At 37.1% G+C, this 19,291-nt stretch overlaps 1 protein-coding gene across 1 annotated transcript in view; it reads left to right on the top strand.

The window, feature by feature from the left end:
• LRP1B (LDL receptor related protein 1B) overlaps positions 1-19,291 on the top strand; it is a 506,665-nt gene that overhangs the window by 213,029 nt on the left and 274,345 nt on the right. Inside the window, exon 7 of the mRNA XM_051810328.1 lies at positions 7,661-7,823. Coding sequence (XP_051666288.1) covers positions 7,661-7,823 — 163 coding nt within the window. The remainder of the gene's footprint in view (positions 1-7,660; positions 7,824-19,291) is intronic.

Below are 19,291 nucleotides of genomic sequence, written 5' to 3'. Positions count from 1 at the left end.
GTAAAACAAGAAATATGAAAAAGGATCTAGGAGCAGAATTTGCCACCCTGCTGTAAAATTTCAGGGAAAGACACAAGCAGACCTAAGGTCCACCATTGTCACATTTCCTCTGAGTGCTCTGTAAACAGAGGAGTTTGTTAGAAGAGGAAAATGTGAGGGTTTTTTTTGTCGTTTCTGTTGTTCTATAAATCCCAGGATTCCCAGTGGGAGGAGGAAGTTTATCCTTAAATCCACGTTTCTCTCTCATTATCTGCTCAATATGCAGACTCATATTGAGAATTAGCTAATGCAGACTCATAGAATCACAGAATGGTTTGGGTAGAAAGAGACCTTAAAGTCCATCTCATTCCAACCTCCTGCCATGTAGAGGGAGAAGTTCCACTAGACCAAGTTGCTCAGAGCTTCATCCAACCCAGCCTTGAACACTTCCAGGGATGGGGCATCCACAGCTTCTCTGGGCCAGTGTTTTGCCACCCTCATTTTAAAAAACTTCTTACTTATGTCTATATTTTGAGCTGAACAGTAAATTTCCATAGTGATCTGCTGCACTGCTAAAGAGGCCCCAGAACTGGTGCCTGTGGCCTTACCTTGTGATTAGTGCTCAGATAATAGTTCACAGCTCTGAGGACTGACAGGGAGTTTGTAGGACAGACAGTGTCATGGTCTGCATGGTGTCCTTTCAAAGATGCAGAACTGCTAATTTTAAAAACTCCTCAGTTGTGGGAAGCTTCAGGCCTTGGATCTTCTCAATGAGTGGGGCTGCACCCAGTAGAAGGATAAAAGTCTGATTTTAAACAGAGTGAGAAGTGTTCATATAGAATAAATCATAGACTCATAGAATCACAGAATGATTTGGGTTGGAAGGGACCTTTAAGCTCATCTCATTCCAGCCCCCTGCCATGGGCAGGAACACATTCCACTATCCCAGATTGCTCCAAGCCCCGTCCAGCCTGGCCTTGGACACTTCCAGGGATCCAGGGGCAGCCACAGCTTCTCTGGGCAACCTGTGCCAGGGCCTCACCAAAACCCAAAGGTGTTCTCTTCTGTACCTGGTTGGAAGTCAAAGTCCTGGATATCTGAGTGATGGAATAGACTCTGGATCTCTGAGAGACTCGGTGTCTTTTAGAGCTATCAGGATGCTTTTCTTGAGTGTTCATAATGTTTAGAGTAGGTTCATATTTTTGAAAATTTTTCAGCTTGGGGAGACTCCTGTTGTCTCAGTGTTCACATTCAAAGTTTTTTAGCACAGTATCTCCTAATGTGCTGTAGGGTTGGAAGAAAGCCAACGATATTTTTGTCAGTAACCCAGTTTGTTGAAATTTGAATTATGTTACTCAGCAAAAAAGAGGAAAAGCTTTCTTTTCTTTTGAGGAACATGAAGTCTGGATGCTTTAAATTGCTTATTTAAATTTAGTATGTTTTAGGTTCTGCACTATACTTTTAAGAAACCATATCTGAGAAGGATGATTTAATTCGGAGGAATCAGATATTCGAGGATGAGTCACTTGAAAAAAGATGGATGTATATTTTTCATTTGATTTTTCATTTTTCAACACATGCAATAATCACTCTGGACGTGGCTGTTAAAAGTTTAGACACCAGTGTATCTAACTTATTGAATGGTGACATCTTTAATAAAAATCATAGTTTGTAAATGGCGTTGCAGACATAATTATAGCAAATTGCTGTCAGCAGAAGGGACACAGAGAAATCTATGCCAGCTTAAGTTTCCCAAGCCACAGTGTCAGTATAAGGTTGTCTGGGCTGCTAATTAGGAGCATTACTCTCAGAAGAGGCACAGCAAAGGCAGTGCTGCAAGAAGATTTCACAGCCTGTCATTTTTGTGTGTTTTAACTACTATTTACCTGGTCTCACTGGATACTGGAGAAAAAGAAAGGCTTGCTGCTCCTGATCTTGTTCATAACTTGACTTTGCTCATGTGGAGGCAAAAAGTCTATCTCCTATCACTGTTGTTCTTTGTAATAAAATTTGATTATTCCTTTATAAATACATAGTTTTATCTCCTTTTTTCCCCCTAAATAAATAGTAAATTAAACTAACTAAGTCTGGTTATGCCTGGCACTGATATTACTTATCTACCCTATACAGTTCACAAAGACTCATCTGCCAAAATCCCAGCTTTCAGTCAAAAAATTAAAGCAGCTTCCTAGTCATGGAGAGGTAAAATGGATATATGTGGAAAAAAAAGAGAAACCCTGAAGATTGAGAAAATACAGGGAAAGGCAAGATGTCTCAAATATCTTGGCCTGTTTTTTTTTGTTATCTCATTTTTCATCATTTTGGCTTCCAGATATATATCTCTACATATCTACATATATATGTGTATATATATATATATACATACATATATATATTTTAACCTTTGTTTCAGTCTCACCTCTTTTGACTCATCAGGAAGCACTTGAGCAGCACTCCTCTGTATTGCAACACCACTGGGGCCTGTGCTGACACCTTCCATGTGTGAGGATGCTCATTGCAGAAATGTTAAGCTCCTGAAAGTTTTATTACAACTTCTCCAGAGCATTTATTCCCCGAGCATTCCAAAAAACTGTTTCACCCTCCTCAAAACCACCCACTTTCTAGAAAATAAATTAGATAAGTGGCTCTTTGTAGAACTGTCTGTGACAGCACTGAGCTGCTCTTTGCAAAGTGGAAAGATACACCTGCCACTTTTTAAAGCACTGCCCCTTCTCTCACCTCCCTTAAGCAAGCCCAGAATATAGCACAAAATTCCTCTGTGGAAGTTTGGAATGTTACATTTATTCAGAAGGGATATGTAAGGGTTATTGGAGAAAAAGCAGTCAATCAAAACAATAAAAATAATTCTTCCTTCAAGATAATTTTTTCAAAAGAAAAAAAAAACAAGCATTTTTTGTGAAAAAATAAATATTATTTGTAAGCATTTTCTAATATGTGTTACAAATATACAGTAATTTGGGGAAAATGCAAGCAAAAAAAAAAAAGTATAAATAAAAGACATGTATTGATAGGACAAGGGCGAATGGCCTTAGATTAGGTTTAGATTAGGTATTAGGAGGAAATTATACCCTGTGAGGGTGGTGAGGCCCTGGCACAGATTGCTCGGAAAGGTTGTGGACTCCCCAGCCCTGGAAGTGTCCAAGGCCAGGTTGGACGGGGCTTGGAGCAACCTGGGCTAGTGGAAGGGGTCCCTGCCCATGACAGGAGAATGGAACAAGATGATTTTTAAGGTCCCTTCCAACCCAAACCATTCTGTGATTCTGTGATTCTATGATTCTGTGATAATAAATATTATAATATAATAGAATAAAATAGAATACAGATATAATATAATCAATATAATATAAAGAAAGGTCCAAAATGTGCTGAAGGGAAAGGATGATACATGGTTCTGATCTTCCATACTAACTGCTATGAAATGTTCACACACATCTTGAGTCTTGAGTAAATTTCCATTTCAGTCATGTTCAGAACAAGGACAGTTTTAATGTATAAGGCAGTAGAAGTTAAATTCTTTCCTTTAAAATAGTGAGATATTGTCTGTCTCTTTCATTATTAACAGGAAACATATGGAGAGTGCAATGAGCATTTTTAATTGTAATTGTATTTCATCCAAAATCGTTTCCCAGTTCACTCAGAAATTTCTCAGAAAGACTTCAACAACTCCTATGAACTCCACTGAGTAGTTTGCTTAGATCAGTTAAAAAACAAGGAATGTTTATACTGAAGTGTATAACTGGAAAAAACCTATTAATTTTTGTTTCTAGTCTTTCTTCAACATTTGGGAAAAATGAAATCTGTTAACATAATACTGATTTTAATAGATGGTACATGTGCAGAATCCTCATTTACAACAGTAATATAATACAAGAACATGCCACTGCTTTTCCCTCTCCTCTGTTCTCTGAAGTCTTGTGCAAGTCTTGATTTGAAATGGAAATAAATGTAGCAATTCCTACAGTACAAGATGTATGTTGGAAAAATCAAAGTGAAAGAAGACAGTCATTCTCCATGGCTCTGGTTTGTATAAAATATGGTTTGACCATAAGACATGTATTTCCAGTACCCTTTGAAGATTTAGCCACCCTCATATGAAATTGCTCTTTTCTCTAAAGGTCTCGTAATATTTATGTGTATAAAAGAAATAGGAAAAGTTTACTTCCAGCCATAATTTTGCTAGTGCCCACAGTCTACATAATGTCATTAACTGGAGTAGAATTTAAACTATATGATGTCTTAACTATTATTTATGAAGTCCTTTAGAGGAAATCCTAGTTTTTAGAAAGTAATAAAGGAAGGATGATCACATTTGACAGAAATGCTCCAAGGAAACTGTTATTAATATAGGAAAGAACCCTCAAAAATTTATAGAAGATTGCTCAGAATAAATATATGTGGGGAAACATTTCTTTTTAGGAACTTCTGAAGCTGCGTGAATGAAAGGAAAAAAGATTAATTACTTTAAAGATATGAGTAGACTAGACATCTGCACATAGTGGGATTTATATATGAATTCAGAAATAGGCATGAAATTAATTCAGTAACTTCTTGAGTGCAAGAAGTTTTATATATATATATATATATATATATATAAAGTCCCCAGTGCAATCAAGCCCTTATCTCCATGGTATACAGCACATGCAACTTGTGTGATAACTGGGGAGCCATTCACAGCAGCTTAAAGCACAGCTGCCAGCAAACCCATGGAGATTAGAATGTGATTCACAGCACTTGTTATCTGCTGAGTGGATTTTTCATGCAGAATATAATTTGATGGGAGAGTGGACTTGGACAATTCTTTATGAACTTCCCCTGTGATAAAGTGGATGTACCCAGTGCACTGCAGAGGGCATGGTACGAAGAAGACAAAACCCAAACCAGATCAATGGTATCTACAATACACAAATGGTACTGTGTGTTCAGTGTCCAGGTTAATTACTAGATGACAGTGATGTACTGCCCCAGAAGGTCTATTTTTCAGAGAAGTGTTCTTTGCATGATAGGACATCTCTCTGAATAGGTCTATTCTTCCTCTGAAGAAAAGTAATGTGAATTAATGTATTGTTTTTTTCTGGAAGCTCTGTACTTAAGTCTTGAAACATGGCATGCTTTGGAATGAGCAGCTTTACAAAGAATGGAGTTGTAATAACCCTATATGTCTTAAATAACCTGTGCTGCTGGGACCTCTGTGCCCTTCCTAAAGACATCCTGCTGGGGAAGGGAAATTGGGTAAATAAGTGTTAAGAGCTACCAATGCTTTTTGACAAACAGGTTACGGTGTGGTATTGCTTTAGGATGTCTCACTTTTCCTGGACTGCTGAGCAAGCTCAGTTTTAACTATTGGATGCAAATTCCTAATATGATCTTGAACTAATCATTCTTGTTTTCCATTAAAAAACCACCTAATTATTCTTGTTTTCCATTAAAAAACCCCTGTTTAGTGCAATTTCTTGCGATATGTTAAGGAATAACTAAGGAAAGAATAGAGCAAACATTTTATAACTGTGAATATTGTTAACAGATACAACAATCGGTGTGTGATATGCCTTTCATGTCTCTATCACATTTATCTAAAAATAGGTACTTTTCCCGCACAGTAAGAAGAAAACAGCATCCTCCTCCAGCAGGCTGCTACTTAACCTTGCTCCTTTTCATCCACTTCCCAATGTACAGCAATCTTCTAGAGTTCTCTTTGCAGAAATTTAATTACTAGTTTTATTTCTACAAATGTTTAAAACTGAATCCCTTTTGCACCTTTCATTCTTTATAAATGATGTTTTCCAAAATGCTTCTATTACATGGAAGTTTATCTGCAATTTTCAAAAGCCTCACTGAATCAGTGAGCCATAAACTTTTCATTCCACGAATCCAACTTCAGAAAATGGTAAGCAGACACATTGAAAATGCTTAAACTGTTACTGATTTCCAGAGACACAGAGTTTTGGGGTTTCTTTTCACCGATATTTTTAAAAGCACATCCTATGTTTTGTTTGGACAAGGAAAAACATCCAGGTTTTCCTCACTATTGTCCAAAATATATCAGTGCTCACACATGTCTCTCAGTGCACCTGACATTGACCTCCTTCTTGAGGTTGGATACTGGAATAAATGGAGCATTTCTTTATTCTGGCTCAGCAGATCTTTGTAATAAGAGCTATCAGAAGGGAAAAGGCACAATATTCACTTTGAATTAAAAGGGAAATGAATAGTGGAAGGGCAGGAATAGAAGAGAGAAGGGGCAGCAGTGACCTGTGTAAGGAGGTGGCTGTGGTGGAATACACCTGGTATTCCTGGTATTTCATTGAGTAAATCTTGTTTATCTGCACTTTGAAGGACAGGACGAGTCTCCATGTCTGCTTTAAGTATTTAGCCGGTGCATGACTCATAAGCCCTTAGTTATTGTCAAAAACTTAATGCCTACAGTTATTGCTCAGTCAAATTTACTTTATATTCTCCTGTACAGCACTGACATGATGGGAGCAACAGTTTTGTGTTGGATTGTGGAAAACAAAGCTAAAAATTCCACATCTGAGGGCTGATAGAAATACAGAAACTGAAAGTAAAAAAAAAAAAAACCCTACTCTGAAATGATAGTTTATCACATCTGGCTTCTCTCATCATGATAGAATCTTGAAACAAGAATCCTGTCAACAAGAATAGGAAGAAAAGGAGTCTTAGTTAAATGAAATTGGTAGTGTTATGTTCTTTGCACTTCTTTATACTTTTGCTTACTGTAACAGTACAGCTGTGTATGGACAGGTCAGTTGACTTATAAGAAATACATGGGATTTTTAAGGCATTTACAAAAAGTGTCTCCAGGATCCTACAAGGAAAAGAACTAACTGTTTGAAACAGTTGTTTTGGTGGCTGAGAAGCTGCCACAGCATCCAGGGAAGGAAAAACTGCATAGTTGTTAATAAATATCTCTATATAAGTATCCCACAGACATTTACCTCAATGCTACTTATTGTGGTGGTTAAATCAGTAATCTGGTGGCATCCAGATACCTCAGAACTACAAAAAATAGTGATTTAAATGAAAATGAGTGAATACACATGTATCTGCTACAGTGTTTTTAGGCATGCATATCTACCCACAGGGTTTTTTTTTTTTTTATTTCCATGAAGTATTTATGATCTGCTTTTAGTCCCCTTAAAATATGACCAATAAACTCTTACAAGCTTTACCAATGTAGCATCCCCACGGCGTAACAGACATCCTGGAACATCAACTTCAGAACTTGTGTGGCTTCAGAGCTGCCTCCCCCCTGCAATCTTCTACCATCACCATTTCAGACTCCTGTTTCACGGGTGCACCATCATTCAGTGATGTTGCTTCTAAATATGCCCTAAAAAAAAAAAATCACAATGACAAACTTTAAAATATTTAAGAGGACTCCAAACAAATGTGTATCGCGCCACTGAAGTTGCAATCAGACTTCCGTGCTTAAAAAGGAAAAATTCTCTCCAACCACTATTTGTGTATTGAGGATTGGATTCCTTATCATATACCATCTAATGCATGTAAAACAGCTGGAGCTCTTTAAGTGAGTAGAACATCTGCACAGTGAAGCAGCTGGCAGCCAGTTATTTGTATTGCAATTGCACTCCTGAGCTTCTTTTTTCTTTCTTTCCTTTTTATTTTTTATTTTTTTTGGCAGATGTGCAGCAAATAGCAATCGACTGGATCACGGGGAATTTTTACTTTGTGGATCACGTCAGTGACAGGATCTTTGTTTGCAGCCAGAACGGGTCAGTGTGTGTCACCCTCATCGAGCTGGATCTGAACAACCCCAAGGCCATAGCTGTTGATCCAACAGCAGGGTAAGGTTACTTACCTGCATTAGCATTTATTTTACATGCTGCATGCTTGCCTGTGACTGAATATACTTTCTGTTTCCTTCAGGTGTTTAAAAACCTATTTTTTCTCTGCCGTATTGAGTTACTTGCATGGTTGCTATAGTAAAACAGTAACGTGTAGTGAACTTGGAGCAAATAGTTAACTACTATAATTGCAATATTAATTGCAATATGTGCCTTGTAACTTCTCAAAATGGAATTGAAACTGAAAAAAAAAATGTTCTCCCTACTTATCATAAGATTTGCTTTTGCCTTTGCTTTTCAGTAAAGTGTATTTCTAACTAGAGTATGTGGAAAAGGAACTTTTAAAGGATTTTTATGCTGTATCCCCTCAGTTGCATGAATATTGAAAATGGCTTTAACAAGTTTATTTGCAAAAAAAAGTGGAAGAATTTTTACTCGGCTTTAGAGGTCAGCTATAATGGTAAAATTACATTGTATTTGCTGTTTCTCTTCCATAGAAACATTCCACATCACTTAGGAATAAAACTTTGCTTAAAATGCAGGGTACTAAAAGTTCTCCATTCTGTAACATCCACCAGCTGGGAAAGGTTTTCAAGTAAAAGCATAACTAAATAGGAATAGGAACAAGAATAGGATCAAGCTAATTTAAAAACTAAATTTTGGTGAGGATTTTCAAACTGGGATTTTTATCTTGATTTTATTAGTCAGTAAGTACTTTAAACTGAAATGCCTGGTGGAATATGTCCTAAGCTGCCATAAGCCCCTTCTCAATAAATACAAAAATATTTACTGTAGAACAGCTTGTCATCCATATGTGGACTTTTGTCACTCTTTATTTAAAGCCTGACCGAATATTAAGATGTATTATCACAATGACTTAAATTCTGACAGGAACAGCTTGCCTGTAAAGTTTACAAAGAAGTTTGGTATTCCTGAGTAGAACTGTATTTCTCTCTGCAGCAGATGGTAAATTTGACTCGATCTGACTGCAGAGTTGTTTTAAAAGAAAAATAAAAATTCACGTAGAAATTGATTTTTCTGCAAGTTCTGGTCTGAAAGAACTTGAAGCTTTCAAATTTGCCAACAGCAGCCTTTTTTCTCTACGTTTGCTTGTACATTCTTAGCTGGATTTACTACATGAATCCAAAGCTTGTCATTATCTAATCTCATCTGTCAGGGATGGACGAATTATATCCAAACCTTTGGTGAGGAGGGATGGAACAGAAAACGAGAGACTGTTTTCCTTCAATTGTTACCTGCTGGCTACAAACCATTCTTACTCACAGAGTTGCCTTTTTCAGTGCCATATGTGAGAGGAATAGTGGCTATTTTAGGTAGGTGTAAGTGCTGGCCTGTAGGAAAGGCCAGGAGTGATTATGTTATTTTACAGTGGGATTATTCCTAAGGAATATCCATTTATTTCATGGTGGAAACACTCGGTGGAAAATTTTCTCAGAATACATGGTTTGCATGTATTGCAGCAGTTATTTCATTACTGTTTTTATTGGCAGTTTTATTAATTATCTGATGTGTTGTTCTGTTAATCGAATATCTAACATACTGATAAGCTCCGACTTATATATTAGTTCTGCTGGTTTTTGTCTGGGTTTTGATACAGAATGCAAACAGAAAATCAAAAAATATTTTGGCTATTTAAAAATGTTTAGATCCTTTTTTTTGTTCTTTTTCTTCTAGCTTTTTTTTTCCTACTTTGTTTTTTTTTTCTTCTTTTGGTCTTTGGTCTTTTTATTATTTCACATTGATAGTAGTTAAGACTAATTTTGGTGTCTTAACTGAAAGTGTGGCATAATAAAGTATTAGTGTGGCATTGCTGTTTGGGTAACTCGCTGGTTTTATTTCATTTAAAAAATCACAAAAGCATCCATACTAAAAAAATATTGCAAACTGAGCACTGAATGAGTTGCATCAAAGTGTGTGTGCAGTAGCTTCTTAAGGAAGTTGTGTTTCTACACTGTAAGCATACGATTATATACTCATTTTTTTGGAAGGGTGGTTGTGTTTAAATATGAAGCCCAGGTTGTTCTGGGAGGTTTTATCTCCTGCAAGAATTAAATATTAAGGTATTAAGTGTAAGGTATTTGCTCCTGTCACATGTAATACTGTCCTGGTATGTTCAGTGTCCCTGATGTTCTTCTACAAGCTGAAGGTGTGCTCTCACAGAGAAGACCATTTCCTATATTAAGAAATTCAAAGTGTCATCACAAGCCTTTATGTCTATGATAAACTTCCTGTAGTAGCACAGGGTCAAGCTCTGCTATTCTTGCATGCTCATGTCTGTGCTGTGTTTAATTGTTTTATGAACCAGAAATTCTGATTTTATTCATAAACCAACTAAAGCAGTGGTGGAAAATGTCTTCATTCCACATAGTTCCCCTTGCAACACGCAGGAATATATTTTTTGAATGTGGTTAATTTTACATCTCTGTGCCTTCAAGTTTTGATAGATGTTTGGTGCTGATGGTTTTATATATTCTTCTATGAGCTTACAATGGAACTCGAGCTACTGAGCTTCTTTCATATCATACAGTGAATGAAAGAACTTTTGCTATTCTTCCAAAACTGAACTTGAAATTGAGAAAAGAAAGATTCTGCTATTCACACAGCTCTTGCAGAAGCAAGGTTGTTATGTGTCTAATCTAAGTATGTTACTTTGGAAGGATTTCAGCACTTTTATCAGTCTGAACCATGTTTGATATTTTGATTGTTCCAGACTATGTCCAATAGATACCCACCAGAAAAATCCCCCCCTCTACTAATGAACTTACCCAGTTGGAGGTTTTGCAGTACTGATTATCTGTTACATCACCTAATTTTAAGTTCAGAGTAGCACAGTGTAAGTATCAGACCTGTGTTAAGGAGACCATAACCAGGGACAAAGTATGTGTTTCCACTGATCACTGTGAGTTCTTCGGAGCCCAGACTTGGCAATGAAACATGGATTGAAGAAAAAGCTAGGACAAGGTTAGTAGGAAATAAAGTGGCAACCAGAAACAGAGAGGGAGAATAAATAGTTTTGCAATAATATTTTATCTATCAAATGCCTTTGAAGTAAGATGTTTGGCTCCATATGTCTGCAGTTGATAGTTTTGATAAGTTTTAATATGGGACTTCTTTTCTTCAGTGGTCAAGAAATAGAAGTGATTACTTTTGCTGGTCCTTGAAATCGGTGTAAAATTGATGATGGTGCTTATGACTGTCACATGAAACAAATATAAGCTGAGTTAGAGTGAGTTTATCTCTAGCTAAGGTCTTCAGTAGGTCTGCTGTACTCGTGGGGAAAGGCTTTTTAAAGGATTCCACCTAGTTTGGCAATCAGTGTGCATATTCATGAGACTTTGATCATCGCACATCGGTGATAGGGAAGGTAACACATTTAAAACTCACAAGAGGATAGATCAGATTTAGGTTCTCTCCCAGCTCTGCCACAACCAGCTAAATGTCTATACACAAAGCATTTTATTTTTTTTATGACCCTGCATCTCCTTGTATTTAATAGGAAGCATAAAATAGCTCAAACTGTCTGATATTTGAATGCATTCAGGAACATTAGGAATTAATATTGTAGAATGCAGTTCTAACTGTATACATCTACATATTTATGCTGTAAATATGTCTACTTAATTACCTTCACTGTTCAAGGTAAATTGTTGCCTTCCACTGCACTGCAATGGCAATGGAGAATGTATAGCAACATTTTACAAGGGAAAAATGCTTTGGAGTAGGGGAATACTGCAGTCCCCTCCCAACAGGAGCACTTGAAATGTTGAGTCCTGATTGTACTCCTTAGACATTCAGCATACATGTAGTAATATAAATACCAGAGTCTCTTAATTTCTCCTCATATCCATTTTCTGTTTTCTTTAGTAATGCCAGAAAATGGGAAAAGGCAGGAATAGAGGATAGGGCTGCAACCTCAGGGCTACTGCTGGTTCCAGAAGCCAGCAGCTTGTACTGATGGCTCTGATGCTATTTGGGATGCTGATCATAATTTTTACTATATTTCACAGGCTTATGGAAAGAGATGAACTTTAAGGATAATGTTTGAAATGCAGAAGGTATTGATCTATTGCCCACTCACAAAACTTTCCAAACATAACGAGATGTGTGGATAAAGGGCACGTAGGGTGAGATTATGGGGATGTGCAGATCAAAGCTAGTGTGTGGAAAGATATGTGGAGCAGTGTGGAGCAGTATTGGGAGTGAGGAAATGGGTTAGACACCTCCTACATGAACCTCTATAGAATCATCAGAGAATCCCAGAATGGTTTGGGTTGGAAGAGACTTTAAAGATCATCTCATTCCACCCCCTCTGCCAATGGGCAGGGACACCTTCCACTATCCCAGGTTGCTCCAAGCCCCGTCCAACCTGGCCTTGAACACTTTCAGGGATGGGGCAGTCACAGCTTCTCTGCCAGGGCCTCTCCACCCTCACAGGGAAGAATTTGTTTCTTGTATCCAGCAGCTCCATGTCTGTCTTGTGCTGAGGACCCCAGAGCTGGACACAGCACTGCAGGTGGGGTCTCACCAGAGCAGAGCAGTGGGGCAGAATCACCTCCCTTGACCTTCTGGCCATGCTCCTTTTAACTCAGCCCAGGACACATTTTTCTTTCTGGGCCGTCAGCACACGTTGCCAGGTCAGTATAAAAACAAGGTGTAACGAGGGGGGGAAGAGGATGAGGAAGAGAAGAATTGGAGGGGATGTCCAATTAGAGCCTAAAGTCATTGAAACTTGTAACTACCATTTAAAAGTTACATTAGTAACAAAAGGGAGAAAAGATTTGCTGCTTTACAAAGGAGATGTGTAAAAGGAGCAAGCTCACATTTTAATACTGCAACAGTGTGTGTCATGTAAATATTTGAATAAATCTTTTAATCGGCTTTTCCTTCTGCTGTGGTGTAGAAATAAAAAAAAAAAAAACCACAAGCTCCGCTTATTTCTTTCACAAAACATTTGCAAATGCACACAGGAAGAGATTGTGATATGATGATGTTTGAAGAACAGCAGCTATTAATGTGTCATGGTGTTATGTAGTATTTCTTGGTAATGTTAATAAGTCAGGAAAAAAAAAACAACTGCACAACAGTGAAAAAATTTATTCTGTTGCATTTTAAGTCTATAATAGCAATCAGTTGATACCTTTGTGATTCACAAAGAGGAACAAGGGAAATGGGAGGAGAATTAACAGCTTAAGTTTTCCACTTCATCATCTCAAGAATTTCTTCTGAGGAAAAAATATGAAAGTATTATGCCATTAACTCCTCCTGGATTCTAAGGATTCTAAGCATAGATTTTTCTGTGGCTCGAATGAAAGCCACAGTATGAAAATAATAATGATAATTAAAAATACATAACTATATTTTTGAAACACAGTGGGTAAATTTGCCTCAGTCTAAAATTTCAGAAAATAGGAGGAAGGAAGGGGTAAGACAACGTTTTGAAGTGCAGCCTTCCCTATAACAACAGAGCAGCAGCTTTAAAATATCATACAGCAGAGATCTAGAAAAAAAAATTATAAAAAGCAGTTGTTTCTGGCCTTTAAAGATTTTCTTTTTAGCTTTAAATTAATTCTGCTTCTGAAACAATTCTGGTAGGGGTAAAAGGAAGAAGTTGGGGGTTGGTTGTGTCATCCAGAGCAATTAGCTGCTATTGCAAATGTTCACACTCAAGCTGTGTGTGATTGCCCTCATGGGATGTTTGCATTTATTGGACAGATCAAAATGCAATGTAAGGTCCACTGAGCAGTTTGCACTAAAAAACCAAGGGAATGGGAAAAGTTTTACACTCTGTTGAATGAAAAGTTCTCCTTACCAGAGAACCATGCGTGGTAGTGCCTGGGGTATGGAAAAGCCCTCCCAGAGGATGGAAAACAGCCCTTAACAGGTCAAAGAGATGAAAGGTATAAATAGGATTTTCAGGCTGACAATTCAAGCTGTTTGGTATTGTGGGAAGACATGTGAGCCAGTAAGAGCTATCCTACTTGGTGGGCTTTTAGACAAATGCATGGGTGAAGTCTCTGATGGAATGTTTGATGGGGCAGAACCCGCGGCCAAACCTGAAAACCTGTATTACAAATCCCACAATAGCCAGGAAAGGGCAAGTCAGCTGGTGAGAGAGTGGAGAGAGACCTTTCCAAATCAACTTTGTTGAAAATAATCATATTTTTCTTGTTTTCTGTACCTGTGTCTTTAAAAAAATCAAATCATAAATGCATTATATTTTAGGCACCATGAGTAGAGTTTGCATTCACCTTATTTACCTTAAGTTAAGCATGCTATAAGTTGAATGGGGGGGTAAGAAAACACACTTGCAGAGTAAAGCAGGGTCTCCCAGTGTCTGATTTAGCCTGATTAGTGAAGGGGTCCCCATGTCTGGGCTTTGGAAGGACAAGGCCTTTTGCTTCATTCCTTTTCTGAGACAGGAACTGAAGAGGGCTCATGATGCCCCAGGGTTTGCTCTGGTAGGCAGAGAGAAAGAAAAAAGTCTTCAACCTGACCTGGCAGAATGACCTGACAGTGTGATAACTGGCAATTGGATTTTGAGTGATTTCTTGAACAAGGAAAAGGGAGAAAAAGTCAAAGAACTTGATATCAATGAGGAGATGAAGTTCCTTACAGGGGAGGAAGAGTAGAAATTCAAAAAGCAGGTGAGGTCAAACCAGTATATATTTTTCTTTATTTGCTTCGTTGTTATTTGGACAGGGGAGTCTTTCAGGATAAAAATAAAACATCTGCACTTATTGTCTGCTGCCTGTTTTATTCTCTTTTTACTCTCTTGTCTCTGAGCTTTTATAGCAACCAACAGGCTTGAGAGAGATCTCTGAGTCTTAAAACTTCTTTTTTTTTTTTCCTTCTTAGATTAGTCACCATTTTCTGCTGATCAAAGAGGAGAGTTATAATCATTAAAGCTCACTTTTAAACAGCAAAATCATTAGTATTTTAATAACATGCCATTATTAAAAGAACTCAGCTCCTTTTCTTGTCACAAAGATTTTCAAAGAGCTGTAAGATACATATAAGACCCACTCACTTCTAGAAAGTTTTAAAAATGACCTGAAAAAGAATCTTCTTCATTAAAAAAAAAAACCACACACAAAGAAAAAACCACCAAAAAAGCCCCAAAAACTTTGTAGTAACTAATCATAATATGAAAGTTTTCATTAAGAATTCAGATTTACTTGCTCATCCTTCCCCTCCACAACCTCTTTCAGGTTGTGAACAGTTGGAGATGGTATAACAGTGGAGCCAAAATGAGATGAAAGAAGAAAAGATACTTAATCAGACCAAAAAAAAAGAAAAATATTAAAATAACATTTCCCTTTGTTATTATCCCTTTTAGCTCAAATGCTTGTGAAACATTTATGGAAAAAGATGTTTTGACTGATCTCAAGTTTTAGAAAACTGCTTCCAGTTCTGTGCTGTTCCAGCTTTTAATTTTAATTGTTGTAACTAAGCTGAGGCATAAAACTCTGTCACCTTTACATTTCCCCCTGGATCTTATCTCCTTTGGAACTTCTATTCTAGTGCAGCAGCACAGGTTTGCTCACTAGGAAACCTTGTGGCTGCTGCTCATGATAAGAAAAAGGAACACGGGGTAATGTCATCTGCTCTCTCCCAAAATAAGATGATATGACTGCATTTATGTGCAAACAGAAAATAGAAGAAATAATGGTCCTTTTCTTCAATGAACTGAAAAATAAATAAATAAATTTTGATTTATGAACATGGAAAGATAGGAGCTTGTATGAAAAAGTCAGTTAATTCATCTGAAAAGTATTCAAACTGAAAGAATCAAAATATCAAGCACATGACATAACTGCATTAAAAGGGAACTCATTAACTAGGTCAGGTCATTGGTTTGGATCAAAGTGACAATTATAATCAAAACAATAAAAATAGAATAAACTTTAACAGGTTTGGTACGTGCATGTTCCCAAGTAATTATGTGAGTGCATTTGCTATTGTGCATGCCTTTTTATTAATCAAATATCACTGAAATTAATAATTAGTGACTAAAATTAACATCCAATCTTCTGTATATGTTCGAAGGTAGGCTGTATTTGGTGCCCAAAACAAGCTGCATCCAACTAATAGCAACGACAAACTGTGAATGAGAAAGGATGTGTCTTTCCAGTGATCATAACCCTTTTGGAAAGAGTTGGCAAAGTGAACACTGGCAGTGTCATTAAAAGAGTTTACTGATGTTCTCTGAGTGATGTTATTACCTCATAATCAGTGCTAATGTGTGGAGAAAAAAGAACTAAAGTAATGAAGCATGAACTTAAGTAAGCTATTTTTCTTATGTAGCATGTGCCCAGTAATGGATTTTGTGTGCTGCTACTTGTAGGAACAACATTTGAGTGGTGTCAATAAATATGGAAAAAAAAAAAATCAGTGGGAATACAAAAACATCAATGAAATCACAAAATAGCTGTAGCTTGTGAAAAAAAAAAAATAAAATTAAAACAGTTTGTAAGCCAGTAAAACTTTTTTTTTACTTATTGAAAGTTTGATCCAGAGGGCCAGTGTTGTGCCTCTCTCATGGGCTCGGGTTCTGAACACACCAGAACTCAGCTGTCATCTAACAGCATCTTCATTACCCAAACCAGCTTTTAATGGGGTGTCCCTGGTGCTTTTGGTCCCTGATCATCTGAACTGTCTCAACAAACCAGGCTGAACACATGATCAGCAAGGACACTAATAAAGCTCCATGAGCTGGATTGCCTGGGGCAATTCACAGCTGATGCAAGTGTCCTCCCACTTGAGTTTTACTCTCTCTCTGTGTAATTGGTGTAGTTACTCTTCTGCCTGTCCTCAGATCCCTCTCCTTAAGTCCTTAGCTAATTAAACTTCTGATCAAAATGCTCATCTTTTACAGAAATTACTGTGAATCTATGAATTAGAAATTCTTATTTGTGAAGGAGATGGGCATGTTATTCTGCCTGGTATGGAAGTCTTAAAGTACTTCTCTTTATTTGCTTTTTTTAAAAAATAACTGAGATGTCCAGGCAAAAGCTACATGATTTAAATCACCCTATCAGTGATTTTCTTCAAGTTGAAAGCAATTAAGCTAGAGAGAATTGAGGCCGCTCTGGTTCTGAATGAGAATATAAATGGGAGTTTAAGGCTCCATAATGCAGGGACATTATGTTCATGTCCATTTGAAGTCTCCTTTTTTTTTTTTCCTTTTATTACCTGATGGTCTTATTATCTAACAAGCTTCTGTAAGGTCATTCGTGTTCAAGACAGATTCTGATATGAATCAGAGCACTGCATGAGTGGAAGACTAGAGCTGAAATTATAGCTGTTTAGGACCCATCTTTTTTTAAGATGTACTTGTATTATTCTGCACTAAAAGTGTGTGTATGTATATATAGATATTGAGAGAAACTTTTAATTTTCTCTAAAATGAACAAAATGCAAATAGTAACTAAAAGTTTATGTTTAACACAGATAGGGTATTTTGATGTTATAAAGTTTCCCAAATCTTTTTTTTTTTGGTGATGCCCACATATTTCTCGTATCTTTGTACTGCAGCAGTACAAAATTGTTTAAACCACAGATTTTCTAATAAGCTGTTTTCATGCCATTCTTTTCTTTATCATTTTCTTCTTCTCTGAAGATAAATCATCACCCGTGTATATGCCACGTTTGAAGTATAAAAACAATGAATCATAAAATCATGGAATATCCTGAGTTGGAAGGGACCCACAAGGATCACTGAGTCCACTACTCTTGTTCTGGATTAACCAGAACCATCCAGCCTAACAAAAATGATGAGAACCATTCAGTTACCTCATCAGGATGATGATATCATCCTGATGGAAACTGCTGTTCTCTCCAGGCTGGTTACGTGGATAGTTCATTTTTAATATTGATTTTCCAGAAAAATTTTGGTTTTCTGAGGTTTCTTGCACATCAGTGCCCTTGTTGCTATGCTCAGTAATGTAAACATGCCTTGCTGGAGTTCAGCTGCAATGTGAACCCTTTTGGTGGAAGACAGATAAAATTTGAAGGAAATCTGGAGTTAAGATTAAATCAAAGATCTGAAAATGAAAGATCTAAACCCCCCCCCCCGCCCCCCCGTGGCCTGTGTGCACAGGAACCATGTGATCTAATCCAGAAGAGAGAAGATTGAGAAAACTCATACTGTTTTCTCTAAAAGACTGATAAAAATAGAAAGGTGGTTCATTATTGTTATTATTTAAAGAACAGGAAAAAATAATTTACATTAGCAGAGACTGATAAGTACAGGAAAAATGTACGAGGCTGAGGAGATATTAGAACATAAATAATTTAAAAGTTGGCTTCTCTGTCATTAGGGACACTTAGGACAATGTCTGTCTGGCAGGGATGTTCTAGCCTTGTGTTACACATCCTCAGTAAGGGAAGCTGGGTATGTGTACAGGCCTATAAGTTAATAATGTCAAAGAATGGGATACTAGAAGAATAAATATGAATAAATCTATTTAGTAAAATTTCAGCATTGCTCTTTAAACAGTATGGCTGAAACATCGCCAAAGTGACAATTTCGGTTTTGCACTTGAAGGAATTTGAAGGATTTTAAGGAAAATGGGTCAAAAAATAAATTTTAGGTGTTTATTTTCTTTCTTTTAGAGATGATAGAATTTGCTGCAAATGAAACTGAAAACCGAGTTTTAAAGGGATTTTGATTAAAAAAAAAAAAAAATCACAGTGGAACATCTTCAAAAGTTCCAGGGGCTGCATTCTTGCCTTTGAGGAATTGCCTCCATTTTAACAGAGATTGTGATTGAATTGTAAGTTTACAAGTCGTATTTAGTTTTGCACCCATAAAGCAGCAGGAGCAGCTTTCCCATGTGGTGGCTGAGAAGGCAAATTACTGCCTTGGGTAGAAGGTTGTGGACATTGGGGGTGATGAGCAGCCTTTCTTTAAAGACGAGTGACAACATTTCTTTCTTCTGTTTGCTCAGTCATGTAGCTGTTAAATAAGCTGTCTGAAGTTATCTACTGAAATACATAACTATGTCAACCCACAGTGGAAGGAGAATCAATTTCTGCTTTACCACATTGAAAACTATAGCAAAAGTACCCAAAATGGGGGAGCACTGACTTTCTTTAGTTTTTGAAATAATATGTTCTATGCTAGAAACTTTTAAACTTTAAGTTTGCTCATTACCAATTAACTGGAACTGGTTGATTAATTTTCAGAGATAACACACACAAACACATGCACATACACACAAAAAGAAACTTAGTCCAAGATTGCAGTTGGCCTCAGTCTTAGTGTTTCTAAGGAACAGAATTTAGGAGTTTGGACAGTGTCCAGACTGGCACTTGAAAACATGTTTACCTTCAATTAATGGGCAATTAGCTCACTGAAGATGCAAACTTTTAGCATAGAGAAGTCTAAAAAAAGGCCATCAAGGAAAAAAATGGCCTCGTTGACTCTGCTTCAGCTTGGTTTAGAT

Source organism: Manacus candei, unplaced genomic scaffold (genome assembly GCF_025592945.1).
Source record: "Manacus candei isolate 608988 ecotype Guabito, Panama unplaced genomic scaffold, ASM2559294v1 h1tg000077l, whole genome shotgun sequence".
NCBI lineage: Eukaryota > Metazoa > Chordata > Aves > Passeriformes > Pipridae > Manacus > Manacus candei.
Note: the sequence above shows the minus strand (reverse complement) of the source record. Positions and strands in the feature narration are given on the sequence as shown.